The following is a 13,582-nucleotide window of genomic DNA, read 5'->3' as shown; positions in this document are numbered from 1 at the left end:
TTGCTGAGTGTAGCAACAATATTCATGCTTCTTATCTCTTTTGACTTTACTGTAAACAAAGTCTGGGTGCTTCTGTTACATTAAGTTGTCTGGTGTGTCTTTCAAAGTCAGCCTTGATGACATGTTCTTTCCTCTGCAGTCAATGCTAAATTAAGATAGATTAACAGTGTTTATTTCCAATAATCCAGAAATGTCCCACGGATTGTGCCTGATGAATATCATCTTGCTACGTGTTGGATGTAGATGGTTAAAGCTTAGTGAGATGAAAACAAGTTCAAGGCACTCAGCTATGGTGAGATGCTGTTGGTACAGTGTAATTTGGGTGATGCTGACATGGGGTTTCCTGTCAAAAGTAGAAGTTAATTTTTTATAAATATTTGCAAGATGCTGCTGCCACTGTTGATGACTTTGCAGAGTTACTAGTTGTAAATATTAATTGAACCACAAATGGATTGTGTTTTACTGCATTTTAATACATTCAGAGTCTTTTAATATGCAATTAGAGTTATTGCAAGCAAGGAAATTGTAAATAATGTACCATGTTAATCGATTCAAATTGTACAAATGGAAAAAAGCCTCTCACAAGCTGTGATGGCCGAGCCCTACAGTTTAGCATTAAAGAAAAGTTGTCCTGTTAAAAACATTTTTTAAAATTCTCTTGTCTAGGAAGATTAAATCTAAAAGACCACAATAAAACTGTTTAACATTTATTATGCTTTCTCAAGGACAATGAGAAGAAATGCCTTTAGTTCACAGCAAACTAATTTAGGCTTCTACAGGCTCTATTTCTAAGACTATAGAAATTCGGAATTTGCTTTTTCTTCCTACTTACTTGTGTCCATGGTTTTTGGCAGACTTAACTAAAAGACAGATAACCACAGGCAGAAAAAATTTCCTAAAGGGAGTCTGGAATAGTTTGTTGTTTTATCACAGATAAATATAACTTTTAACATTTTAGCAAATTCAGAAATATATAAGGGTCAGCCTTATTATATATTCAGATCAATTCAAAGATCCTGCAAGAGAATAGAATATTTTAAGGCTCATGCTACAGAAAACTGATTATCTAGACAGAAGAAATATACAAATATCTAACATAGAAAACCTGATTATCAGCCACAATTTTACTGCTGCCATCAACTAGATAGGCTGAGGAAAAATAATTGAGCCTTTATTAAACTCTTACTGGAGAGATTGTTTCTCTGCTATAAGCATACATTTTGTTCAAGTCTTGTTCATGAAGTGTCTTGCAAATTTTGGAAATATAAGACTCATTGGGTAGATTATGAGGTGCAGCAGATACTCTGGATTATAAAAAACAAAATATGAGATTTGTGTAACAGGTATTAACAAGTTTACAGTTTCAATGTAGAAAACAAGTTACCTTTTTAATGACTCCTAAAACTAATAAACTAAGATAAGATTAAACATCATATAACAATATACAAAATGAGAATAATGTTTTAATTGACAGCAGGTTTATAAAATATTAATCTAGGAAAAGAAATAATTAAAAAACTAAATTAAATTTTAATAAGTAATAAATCAATATTGATTCAATAGCTGCAGCCTCATGACATTATTTCTTTATAACAGGGTGGAGTTTGTGATCTCTTTCTGTCAGTATAAATGGCTTCTATTGTTTGCATAAAAATGTCCCTCTGGTCATTTTTGGTGATATTTTGGTCCAGATAATGATTTTTTTTTTTTAATATACTTGGCAGCTCCCAGTCAGTGGCTATACACAAAGCAGCACTCCCAGGGATTCTGTGCAAGTGCATTTCCTCCTCCAGCATGGAACATTGCTGAACATGTACCACATCCCACAGTCAACATCTCATTTTCAGCTGAGGCTTCAATTGACACACAACCAAGCTGCTTTAAATGGGGAAAGTCCTGACACTGATAAATCTCCCAGAAAATGCCAGTAAGAATGAAGTCAGAAAAAAACCCCAGCAGCAATGGTGAAGTCAGTGTGGGCTTCTTAATTGTTTAAAATATTACTATGATATAATAGTTGCTATTCCATAAAAGAAATTAATAATGGCAATAAACAAGTACAAATAATAGGGATTTCTAATCTAGTTAGTATTATGTGACCATGACTTGAGTGTTCACTTAAACTATATATATATGAGTTTTAAGTTTTAAATGTTTGAAAATCCTGTAAAGAGAGATCGACTAAAAATGGGCAACAGCAGCAATTCTGTGTCACTCAATTTATGACCTGCTCATCCTATGAAAATACTTTAATTCTGCAGAAAATTAGGCAGAGAAAGTGTAGATTTATGACACCTCTTTAAAATTAATAAGTTGAAGGTGTCAATATGTAGAAAATTCTGTATTACCCAGAAAGAGTGTAATAAACATATTTGTTCAAAAAGAGAAGAAAGGCAGGGTATTTCTATAGGTCTCAAATAGCTGTGTTGGCTTTTAAGTTAACAGTGGCTGGCAAGGGGAAGTTACAACATAATGTAAATCTGGTAATACTTTGGTAACTTGCTGATTCAAGTGGGAGTAAGATGCTTTGCACTGCCAAGGAGTGTTATACTCTAATGTATTAATAAATCTGGTTAAAGACAAATAATAAACTGAAAGGTAAAGCAGGCAAAATCATGTACAAAATCCTTATTTCCCAGAAGGTGACTTCTTGCCATGTTTTTTGCCAAGTTTGTCAAGAAAAGCAACCACTTTTAGTCCTAGAGAATAATGTCTACCTCTTGATCGCTGCTTAAGTAAGCCAGTGCTTTTCTGTAAAAACTTTATTTAATTTGGTTATACACCAGTTACTGGATCCTGCCCAATCTCAGTTCAACCTGACAGACTACACACATAATGTGAAGAGCTGGCTTGAGGCATTTTAGCACAGAAGACAAAAGTGAACCTTGATCTCATGAGGCTGAGACACTTGAGGTCTTGCTGCTCTTACCATGAGAGTGGAAAGGTAGAGGCTGAAAGAGGGAGACAGGCCTGTGATACACAAAACTGCTTAAAAGATAACTCTTTTTTATATATTTTGGGTGTGGCTGCTGCTCTAAGGGGCACTGTATGGAGAAGGTGCTATCTTATGCTGCTAGGAGTAACCAGCTGATGCCTTCAGTGACCACCAGCCCACAAACCCCTTTTCCTCCTCTAGATACTTCCACTTTGCCTGTGGAAGCATCTTGCAATTGTCACTTGTTCTCTGGACAGATGATTAACATCTTGCAAGAATGCAACAAATTCTTGAAAGGAATAGCTGAAATAATAAATCCAATAGCCATAAGAACAGTTAAGACAACTATTATTTAATTATAATGAAGTCTCATTACCTGTGTATGTGATGGTGGGAGGCCTTTTCTGCCATAGATGCCAACCAGAGCAGCTTTTCCTAAAGACACATTGAACTTCAGATGCACAGGGTGGTCAATGAACACCTGAGATCTCCAAAAGATACCAGGAGGGATCTTCTGTGTGGCTCTTCTGCCAACATCAATTTCTCCAGAGTCTATAAAACTGTCGTCTGGAAAGAAACTACTGGGCTTTCCTGCCAAAACACAGGAACAAAAATCTTGTATTAGCCTTAAAAGTAGCCTAAAAGTATCTCTGACACTGATTTTGAGAAAGAGTTTATTAGTGTCCTGTGGTCTTCAGAGTACTTTTCCTACCCAATCCATATGATTATGGGAGGAAAACAGGCAGGGTTGTTCCTGGCTTCAGAAAATGTTTGGTTTGAAAACATGGAAACGGGAAGAGCAACCTGGATAAAAATGGCCTTTTGTTTATAATATAACATCAGAAAGTGTGCAATTACATTTTGAAGATATGAATAAATAATCTGACACTATATCCTAGATGAACATAAATTCATGAACAGAGAAATCATTAAATTAGCAAAAGAGTAGGGTAGTAAAAGTGAGGTAGACATGTCACAGGATGGAATGGTAGTGTGGAGAACAGCAACATGAGCAACACCTAAGGGGGGAATGGAAAATATTTCTCTATTAAGTTAAATCTTGATAGTGGTAACAAGATTTTAAATTTGTTCAACAGCCAAAAAAAAAAAAAAAAAGCTAAAGAAAAAACAAGACTGAGAAAAATCACAGTAATCATTGAGTACTTGAGTAATATCTACTAAAAAATATGAGAGATTTTAATTTTGTTTCAATACAATTTGTAAAGTGTCTTATTATTTTCCATCTTCTTTCTAAGGACAAGCAAATGGAGGCATCAGTTTCCTGAAGTGACCACCAGGTTGAAGAGCCTGCGTGTCTGGATGGCCAGCAGGAAATGCCCATGATGTCCAAGGGAGTCAGCAAGGAGCATCCCTGGAAAACACTTCTGAGAAACTCCAAGTTAGGAATTCCCACACTCACAGTTCTCAAAACTGGTGGCTGCTTCAAAACCTTTGGATCAAAGGAAGGCCAGGGAATGGGGGCTAGAATAAAAATAAAGTCCCAGGATACTGCTTTTATGGCCTGTTGGCCTTGTAAAGCTCTAAGCATTGGCCACAGTTTCACCTCCAGTACATAATGATGAAGAAAGTAACTGCTTAGCAAACAGACTTTATTTAAGTACATTTCTGGCTGACAAGGATGCAGTAGTGTCACCTGAAAGATTTTGGCTTTAGTATGGAAAGCATCATGTCACCAAAAGGGACTAATAATTAAGTTTTTGCTAACTTATCTCTGTGCCATTACTGCATACTACTCTATGTTCCACAGATCAAACATTTCTAGCAAAAGGAGAAGGAAACCTTCAGGAACAGGCAATATTTTGTAGGAAAATTACATGTCAATTTTTTTTTTCCCCAGAACCTACATTTGGGAAATGGGAAACCAAAATATCTTTTCCCACCAATCATGAATTCAAGTCAAATAGTCTTAGAATGTAATTGTTCTCTTGGAAAGGTGATGGCAGAACAACTTTGATTGTATTATTTCAAATTATATTTCCTTTAATATTATATAATATTAATTATAATATTTCCTTAAACTTCTACATATTTCATCCCTACATAAACTCTCCAGAACCAGATGAATTGTTAGCTATCTCTGTAAAATCCATATGAAATTATATGCATGCCTATTAACAAAAGTAGTCCTTGAAAATGATATTTGTCTATGATATGGAGAATTTTTTTTAATTTTTTTTTTTTTTTTTTTTTTTGGCATGTATAACACATTTTAGCAGAAAATTTTGGTCCAAATAAGAGTAACCTCAGATTAGCAACTGCTCAACACTGGAAATTGATGGTATGTTTCAGTCCTGTGCTGTTTTATAGCAGAAATCGATGCATGCCAGCACAATCTAGAAAATAAATGTTCATAGAAAAAAGATACTGGTAATTTTTTAGGAGGTCCTCACTTATCTTTGTTTGTCACATTCAAATAAATATAAGGGGAAAATCTGCTGACTACCTATCCTTTTTTAGTCAAAGTATATATTAAACAAGCAGGAGCAGCTTAGGTAAATGGACATTCTTTCTGAATCATTTTGTGATCACAGAGTACAACTGTACAATAAAAACCAACTAGCTTGATTCTGAAGGGGATTCCTTTATCAACTGGATTGTTAATATTTATTTGGCATAATAAAAATTACTTTTCACCCTTCCAGGATTAAACGAAACAGTTCCCATGTCTTTATGTAAAGTTTATTATTCCATTATTGTAAGATGAAATGATTCAGGATTCTATTAAAAAAGAGCTAAAGACACTAAATGTTTTGATTTAACACAGGATATACTTTTCTGATTAGTAGGATTACTAGTTACGTGCTTTATAGATTTTTTGAAATTCAGATGAAACCTAAAGTATTTGATATGTGCCCTACTTCTCCATTAATAAAGATTTTACATCGGAGTGAATCAGTGAGAATTTAATGTGAGGAATGTTGCTGTGCAAGAGATAGCCTGGAGAAAAGGAGCCCAGTATATATTCTGCCTGTACAGAGAGCAGTGCTCACTCTTGCAAGAAAAAATGTTTCTGTGATTGCAGGAGACAACCTCACAGAAATAATTGCTTGTGTACACAATTAGAAAGTTTATGTCTCCTCTTGGTGGACAGTTGTATGTCTGAGTAGCTCATATCCTAAGAAGTGTTACATCATGTTGACAGTTGTGGACATTTATCCTGAAAAAGAAATCTGAAGAAAGAGCATCCTCACTCGGCTGAATTCAGCCCCTCAAATCCATCTGTGTTTCATCAGGTTTTAACCTAAACTAGGATCAGGCCCTATAAACTGGAATCTTCATAGAGAAAATTCAGTAAGAAAGCCATTTCAACTCCTAATCAGAAATTAGATTTTAATCAGAATAGCTGACTCCTTGAAATTAACTTCAGGTCTGAATTCTTAATTGGGCTGTCAATTACTTTGGTCTTTCCACACATTACCTTGAACTTTTTACTTGCCGTAGCAATTATTCCTAATTGATTTGGATATCAAAATGAACCATTTCATTTCAGCCCCTGCTGAATCTGATTGCATTTTTGACAGCAAGGTGACTTAAGAACACTTCTGTTTCTGTGACTTCAAATGCAGTGACGCACATGGTTAAATGTGGGAATGTGATTAAGAGCTTTGCTAAACAGGGATGGGCTTAAAAACAGGTCAGTGCTGTGCTTAAAGCACAGCCACAGATAAGAAAAAATGAGGGATAACTAGTAAGAATTGGCAATACTTTGGTAATAACTCAATCAGAAGCATAGTCTTACACATTACAGCCTATTATATTGCGATCAAGAAGACTTTTAAATATACCATATTACCAATTTTTAACACATTTCAGTCAAATACATGGTGGTTTAGAACAGCAGCTGTGTAACACTGCTAGTCCATCATTAGTTGCACAGTAAACTGATGGGGAGACTCATACTTGCAATAAAGATGTTCTGATCTGTTTTTCAGTCAGTACAAGATACTCTCCTCTGAAATGGAGAGGTCTTCTAAAGACAGAACTAGGGCATTTCTGAGATTTCTCTTCTAACAGATTTTTTTTTTTTTTTCAGAAATCAAAACTTCTGATTTCACTGTAAACATGGCTGAAAAAGAAATCTTTGATTTGGATGGCAGCTTTGGATGCAGCCATTTATTTTCATTTTGACTTTTAAAAGGAAACGGACAGATCAAAAACTGGATGTTTCAAAAATGAAACATATGGTGAGTCAGAGGGAAAAAAAAAAAAAAGAATCTGCCATGAAGTATTTTTGAATACAACAGCAGGGTATCTGCAGCTTGTTGTACTGTCTCGTAAGGTTTGCTGAGAATAACTGACATAGCTGATTTTTGCTTGTAGCAAGTTGATATCAGACATCAGTTGCTAGTAAATACAGTGTTTTAAGGAACACACATAATTATGGTGTTTATTTGGATTAATAAAGACAGATAAGCTCCTAGAGGGAAAAAAAATGAAAAAAAGACTACAATTAATTTAAATGAAAGATGTAAACATAGGCTCTCAGCCAAAGTCGAGGGAACTCTGTGGAAAGTTTTGAGTTCAATGTGTTGCCAGAACAGTAGCATACTTCTTATCTCTTCTCCACAAAACTTCAGCCCCCAAAATAACTACCAAAAATAGCCAATGACTTTAATTTTACTGGATTTTGTTAGTCTTGTATAGAGAATCTCGACAGACCAAGTCTGTAAAACTGAATTTCTCATTTCTCCAGCTAAGTCTTGGGAGGGATAAAGCACCTCTCCTCTGCAGAGCTTTGTACTTTTGGCAGTGCTGCCTTTATACAAAGCACAGTAAGATGCAAAGATGCTGGATAATGCTCATTTGATGACCCATAAGTTGCTCCAAATTGCAAACTCTCAATATCATGATGCTTTGTGGAGACCAGGCTGCTTTTGGAAAGAGATGTCCTACCCTGGGGTGCCAGAGCTCATAATGTCATAGCTCTTAGTAAATATTTTGGTCCTCAAGACATTTGGTATGAGGTGGCAATGAGTAGGCAAACTCATTTTCATACTGCTATAGAGAAAAGTTGATCCAATGCTCAGGAATCATTAATTTTGAAGATACATTTTTTTTTTCCCATGAAAGCATCAACTTGAGGCAGGGTTTTCATGATGAACCTCTGTAGCCTGTGATATACAATGCTGGTGGTTCCACATTGAGGATGCCTTAGATGTGTGGTGAGGTGTGTGTAGTTTTATTACAGTAGTGGGCATCAGAAGAGTATGAAACTTAGAAAAATATGGAAAGAAGACTGACAACTACCAGTTTTAGACGTGAAAGACCGGAAAAAAGCACCTGATGAGGGTAATGGAAGATGAGATTGGATGGCTGGAGTTCAGAGGCAGACAGAAGACTCACAACATGGACACACACCATACCTTCACTGGTTCCTTTGCCTTTCCTGTCAGGTAACTCTAACCCTGTGCCCCCAGAAGGATATAAGGAGACGTCCGTTGGCACTGGCCAACTGCTGGCTGTGTCTTCCGTGATTTCATACATCTGCCCTTCCATCGGCTGCAGGTGCCAGTTTAGGCCAAACAGGTGCATGGCTGTGGTGAGCAATGAGAAAAGTCATCTTTTTCTGTTTGGGAGAGTTTCAGAACTACAGGGGCACTTTCTAAAACCTTGCTTCACTGCCCAAATAGTGATTGCTGCTTTAGGACGAGAATTGGCCTAGGTCTTTCCACCCACTTCAACTTGTTTGGGATCACCTGTACCAATCTACTCTGCTTCTTCCAGTAGGATTACTGCTGATTTGTGGTTTTTGCAAGAGAATAACCTGGCACAGTGTTTCAGAAAGCTCCCAAGACTGGGGTGACAGTATGGTGGACTCAGAAATAAATGAGTATCATTTATCTATGTATTAATAAATCCCAAAATCTGAACTTTGGTTTTTCTCTATTCACTGTGTATTATAATTTATTTATTTATTTTAACCAACCAACCAATTAAACACAGAATGTCTTATAGACATCTCTGACAGATATTCCTGAATAAGACCAAGTGAAAGGACAGCAATTTAAGTTCCATCTTACACATATGCCCCTATGCTCAGTACCACAAATACGAACAACTGTGACTGAGCATTCCTTAGCACAACTCAGCTTCTCCTATTCAGATCAAAGATAAATCCTTGAGATTTGAAAGCAAGCAGCACCACTGAAGTGTGTGTGATATCAGAGCATAGCTCTCTGAAGGTTTCTGGGCTGTGCAAAGATAGAATATTATAGAAAAAGATAGAATAGTTAAAAAACAAATGCATGTACAAAGGGTATAGAAAATCACATACAACTAATACTTGCCTCTTGAAAATATAAAGAAAAAGAATATGGCTTCCAATGTTGGTTCTTCCATGTCCAACATAAAATTCATATTCAATCAATATCAAGTTTAGCTTCAGGCTCTACACAACTAAATGATCTGATATTTGCTACACTTGGAATGACATTTCTTTTTTAAGGGAATGCCTTGGTTTTTTACATTATAATTTCTCCAAGAAACTGTACAATGGTACTAGAATCACAGCCATTTTGCATAAACAAAACCAATACAGAAATAAAGCATTTCCATTGCCTATAGTTGTAATTTTACTCAGAAAGATACATCTGAGGTTGGCAAACAGTGTCAGCGACAAGTGCATCAGGAGCACTTATTTAAACCTGTGGATCAGTAGCAATCTTTAAAAGAGAAACTGAGAAGTATTGAAGGATTGAAAAGTAACCCGAGTAGTTCTCCAAAACAAGCATGTTTAGGCAATTTAGCAAAATCAGAGATTTTTTTCCAATTCAGTCTCATTACGTCACCTACCCTTTACTACCAGGAATAAGGTTGTCTCTGCACTACTACAACATCACAAAATATAATGAGAACAAACCTCTCTTTTTGTCATGTAATGGGGGATGGGTATATTAACAAAGTCTTACCCTTCAAAAAAGAAAATATTTTCCAAAAAGTCCCAGACTACCAGCAAGGAAACACAGCAAGGAAGGTTTCCTGAGGAGCTGTTAAGAACTCCAGTATTTTAATACACATATAGATGGAATGCTACCAACACAACTGGTAATTCAACCAAGATACTTTTAGGCAGAGTGGACAGTAATTTCATCTGAAAGGAGTATATTTACTTGGCAGAGAAACTGTGCAAGAGAGGAAATCAGACTGGAAGCAAGGAATTTGCATCAAGCACTTGGCACTGCTATGCTTGCATAATAACTTTGTGTTTATATGGCCCTCATCATCAGAGTGCCTGGGCACTTCATTGCTATTAACCTCAGAAAACCTCATCTGTTGTTTCTATTTCACAGAAGGAAAAAGAGAACTACAGCAGATTAAAGGCCTGATTCAGTTGTTTGCACATTAAAATGCAATTCTGTGTTAATTCACTTAACTTACTCTATGCTCAAAGGTTCACAAGCTCTAATGGGCATTTCAGGCATCCCTCCACCAGCAGTTTTTGTTCCAAGCTCAGTAATGGATGCTGAAGCTCTGAAACGCCTTCCAGCCCAACTGTTCCCCAGGACCCAACTGTTCCCCAGGTGCCTCTGAGCTGTTACAGAGCTCAGGGGATAAGGTGCTCTGAGTACGTGCAAGTAGCCATGGTTCATCACATGGATGCTTGTAGTTCAAAACCAAATGAAAACTCTACTGTTTGCTCCACCAAACTCAGGCAGTCCTAGACAGCAAACAGTCCAGATGCCTCTGCTGGTCCTAAGTGCTTAATACCAACTCCATCAACCAGATGTCCTCTTACTTCAGTGACTTCAATGAACTTACTCTGAGCATCAATGGTCTAGGCTGAAATTGACCCAGTGTTTTTTTTTTTATTTTACTACACCATTTGAGTTGCTCTGTCCTTTGGATATCAGTCTAAGTGCCACACAAACTCCTAGGAACATCCTGAAAGGCCACTGTTTCCCCAAAAGGACATGGTTACCCCTCCTCTCCTCGGTAGGGATTTGCTGCTTGTTAATAATTGTTTATTGAAAAAAAAAAAATTAAGAACTCAGGCTTGGTTTGGGTGTAGTGGGAAAGCTATGAACGTTTCTTCCAGATATTCAAAATGCATTTGAAAACACCTGAAAGGAAATTTCTTATGAAGGGAACATCGTGCTTCAATGTAACAGAACTGGCAGCCTGGAAGTGCTCTGGCTTTTCAACATATTATCCATCCCCTTGAGCAAGTGAATCAACTATTCCATGTCACCATTAATTCCTAAATGTTTGCAAAGTGCCTTACAATGTCCCAACACAGAAAAAATGACAGAATTATCTGCAAGATAGATACTCTGTTATCACAAAGAGGTAAAAGGCTTGGTTAATATGTTAACTTTTGTCTTTGGTTAGTAGATTTTGTCTAAAGCAAAAAGCTTCTTGTGTACACTGTTCCCATCATCACATAGATCATAGAATGGAAAAATCATAGAACAGTTTGGGTTGCAAGGGACCCTTAAAGATCATCTAGTGCAACTCATCTGCCATGGACAGGGATATCTTCCACTAGAACAGGTTGCCTAAAGCCCTATCTAACCTGACCTAGAAGACTTCCAGAGATGAGGCATCCACAACTTCTTTGGGAAACCTGTTCCAGTGTTTCACCACCCTCATAGTAAAGAATAATTTATATTAAATGTAATATGTAAATGTGTAAATGTGTAAATATGAAAATGTGTAAATATGTAAATATATAAATGTGGAAATCTATTCTGGCTTAGTTTAAAACTGTTACCCCTTGACCTGTCACTACAGGGCTTGGTAAAAATTCTCTCCATCTTTCTTACAAGCTCCCATGAAATAATGGAAGGCTGTAGGAAGGACTCAGGCAATGACCCATAAGAATGAGATCATCACAAGAATGAGGCACATCACATATACAAAAGTGAAAAAATTCAAGAAACACACATATTTATTTGAAAGTATTTGAGCAAGGATTTCCACTTGGCTTAAAAAGAAGTCATAAAATGAAGTGCAAAAGCCTCGAGCTAGTGCTCTACTAAGGGTTTCTGATTTGATGTTTCTAAGTGCAAAATAAAAGACTATAAATATTCCCAACCATAAGGCAGGCAGACATCTGGCAATTTGTGCTGCAGGTAGGCAATAACCCAAACAAAGAGTCTACTTTGGAAGAGTACAAAGAGTTTACTTTGGAAACATGGCCTGATAACAGATTTGTTATTAGGAAATCAAGTGATTAAGTGTTTATCACTACTATCTGTCAAATACCAATCGTGTCTGCTTGGTAAGCCAGTGGAAGGTTGATTCTTCTGATGATCCTCTCTAACTGCCATACTCGTGCCAGCTCAAGTAGTAACAGCAGTGGATGTTTTGGGTCTCTACAGCTCAGTGGGATGTGTCAAACTGTTGATGCACACAACTGTTTAAAGATTTTAGGAGAGGTACAAATCAACCTTGCTCTGTGCTAAATCGATGCAAAGTTCTTCCTTGGGAAAAAAAAACCCAAAACAAACAAAAAAGACTATAATCAGGGAAAAGCCCTGGAACCATGGATGAGAAGCACAGTCATACACTTTGAAGTGTTAATGTTCCTAAAAGCAAAGTGAAGCTGTAAAAATAGTTTGAGATTGCTGATGTTCTCAGTCTCCAGGTCAATTGAACCCACTGTTGACATTTTCTCTGGCTTTTCTTTTTCTTCTGCTCAGCTAGGTGTAAGATGTGTCTCACCAAGAGCAAATGCCCTCCTAAAAGCCCCCCTGTCCTTCTTCCCCTCCCTCCCCAACATGATACTCAGTAGATATTCAGATATTGAAGGTTTCCCATGCATTGCAAGAGTGCACTGCAATTAACAATCATTACTGTGTACCCTTTGTAGAATACCACGCAGCTTTCACTGCCTAGGAAGCTTCATGATTTGCTCTTTGCAGAAGCTTTGATTACAGTCCCCATAGCTAATAAAATTCTTGTTTTCCTTATCTTGGAATGATAAAAAATGTAGCTAAGTGATAGCAAGAAGTGCCCTGAAACTTTCTTAGTAGATAACAGAATTTTCTGTGGTAGAATAAGCCACCTTATCCTCAGACCTCAGTCACCTCTGGCTGCCCTCTTGGTGGGGAAAAGAAGGAAGCCAAACTCCAGTCCTTTCAGGGTTTGATCACTTTGCTGAGTTCAGGATTTCAACCATATCAGTGTGATGTGGTTCTTCATTTGCTGGACTCAGATTCATTTCAGCAAAGCAAATTTACAAATTAGCATCAGCTGAGCTATTTAACCATCCAAATAAATTAAAGTTCTGATCAGTGGAACGAAGTATTTAGGATTATGACTCTTCAGGTTTTAGCATATTATATATATCTCTATTGCATTATTCTTAATCCATAGCTATTTGTGGAGGTCATAAGCAACTAAATTGATGCTACTGAGCCAGATAAAGAGATGTTTCAAAGTTTGTTTTGAAGAGACACAGGCTTTTGAATATCTTCCTAGTATTGCCTCTTGCTTAGGACACAGCAAAACACAAACCAACACACTCAGCGGAGTAGAGAACAAAGACACTGGTACAGCATTTAGAATGAAAAAGGACAAACAAAGGTAATAATTCACACAGTCAACAAAATGAACATCTCTTGGGACAGGCTGATGGAGCGAAGGAGTTAGTAGAGAGAGGCTGATGATTGTGATAGATCACAG

General features: G+C 36.9%; 1 protein-coding gene across 1 annotated transcript in view; it reads right to left on the bottom strand.

The window, feature by feature from the left end:
- The window catches only part of TENM4 (teneurin transmembrane protein 4), a 358,077-nt gene that overhangs the window by 170,551 nt on the left and 173,944 nt on the right, over window positions 1-13,582 (bottom strand). Inside the window, exons 7-8 of the mRNA XM_030461389.1 lie at window positions 8,320-8,490; window positions 3,312-3,526 (exon numbers count right to left, since the gene is read on the bottom strand). Of these exons, the coding sequence (XP_030317249.1) occupies window positions 3,312-3,526; window positions 8,320-8,490 (386 nt within the window). The remainder of the gene's footprint in view (window positions 1-3,311; window positions 3,527-8,319; window positions 8,491-13,582) is intronic.

This window comes from Calypte anna, chromosome 1 (genome assembly GCF_003957555.1).
Source record: "Calypte anna isolate BGI_N300 chromosome 1, bCalAnn1_v1.p, whole genome shotgun sequence".
Lineage (NCBI taxonomy): Eukaryota > Metazoa > Chordata > Aves > Apodiformes > Trochilidae > Calypte > Calypte anna.
The sequence above is the reverse complement of the archived record's forward strand: the minus strand, read 5'-3'. Positions and strand labels throughout refer to the sequence as shown.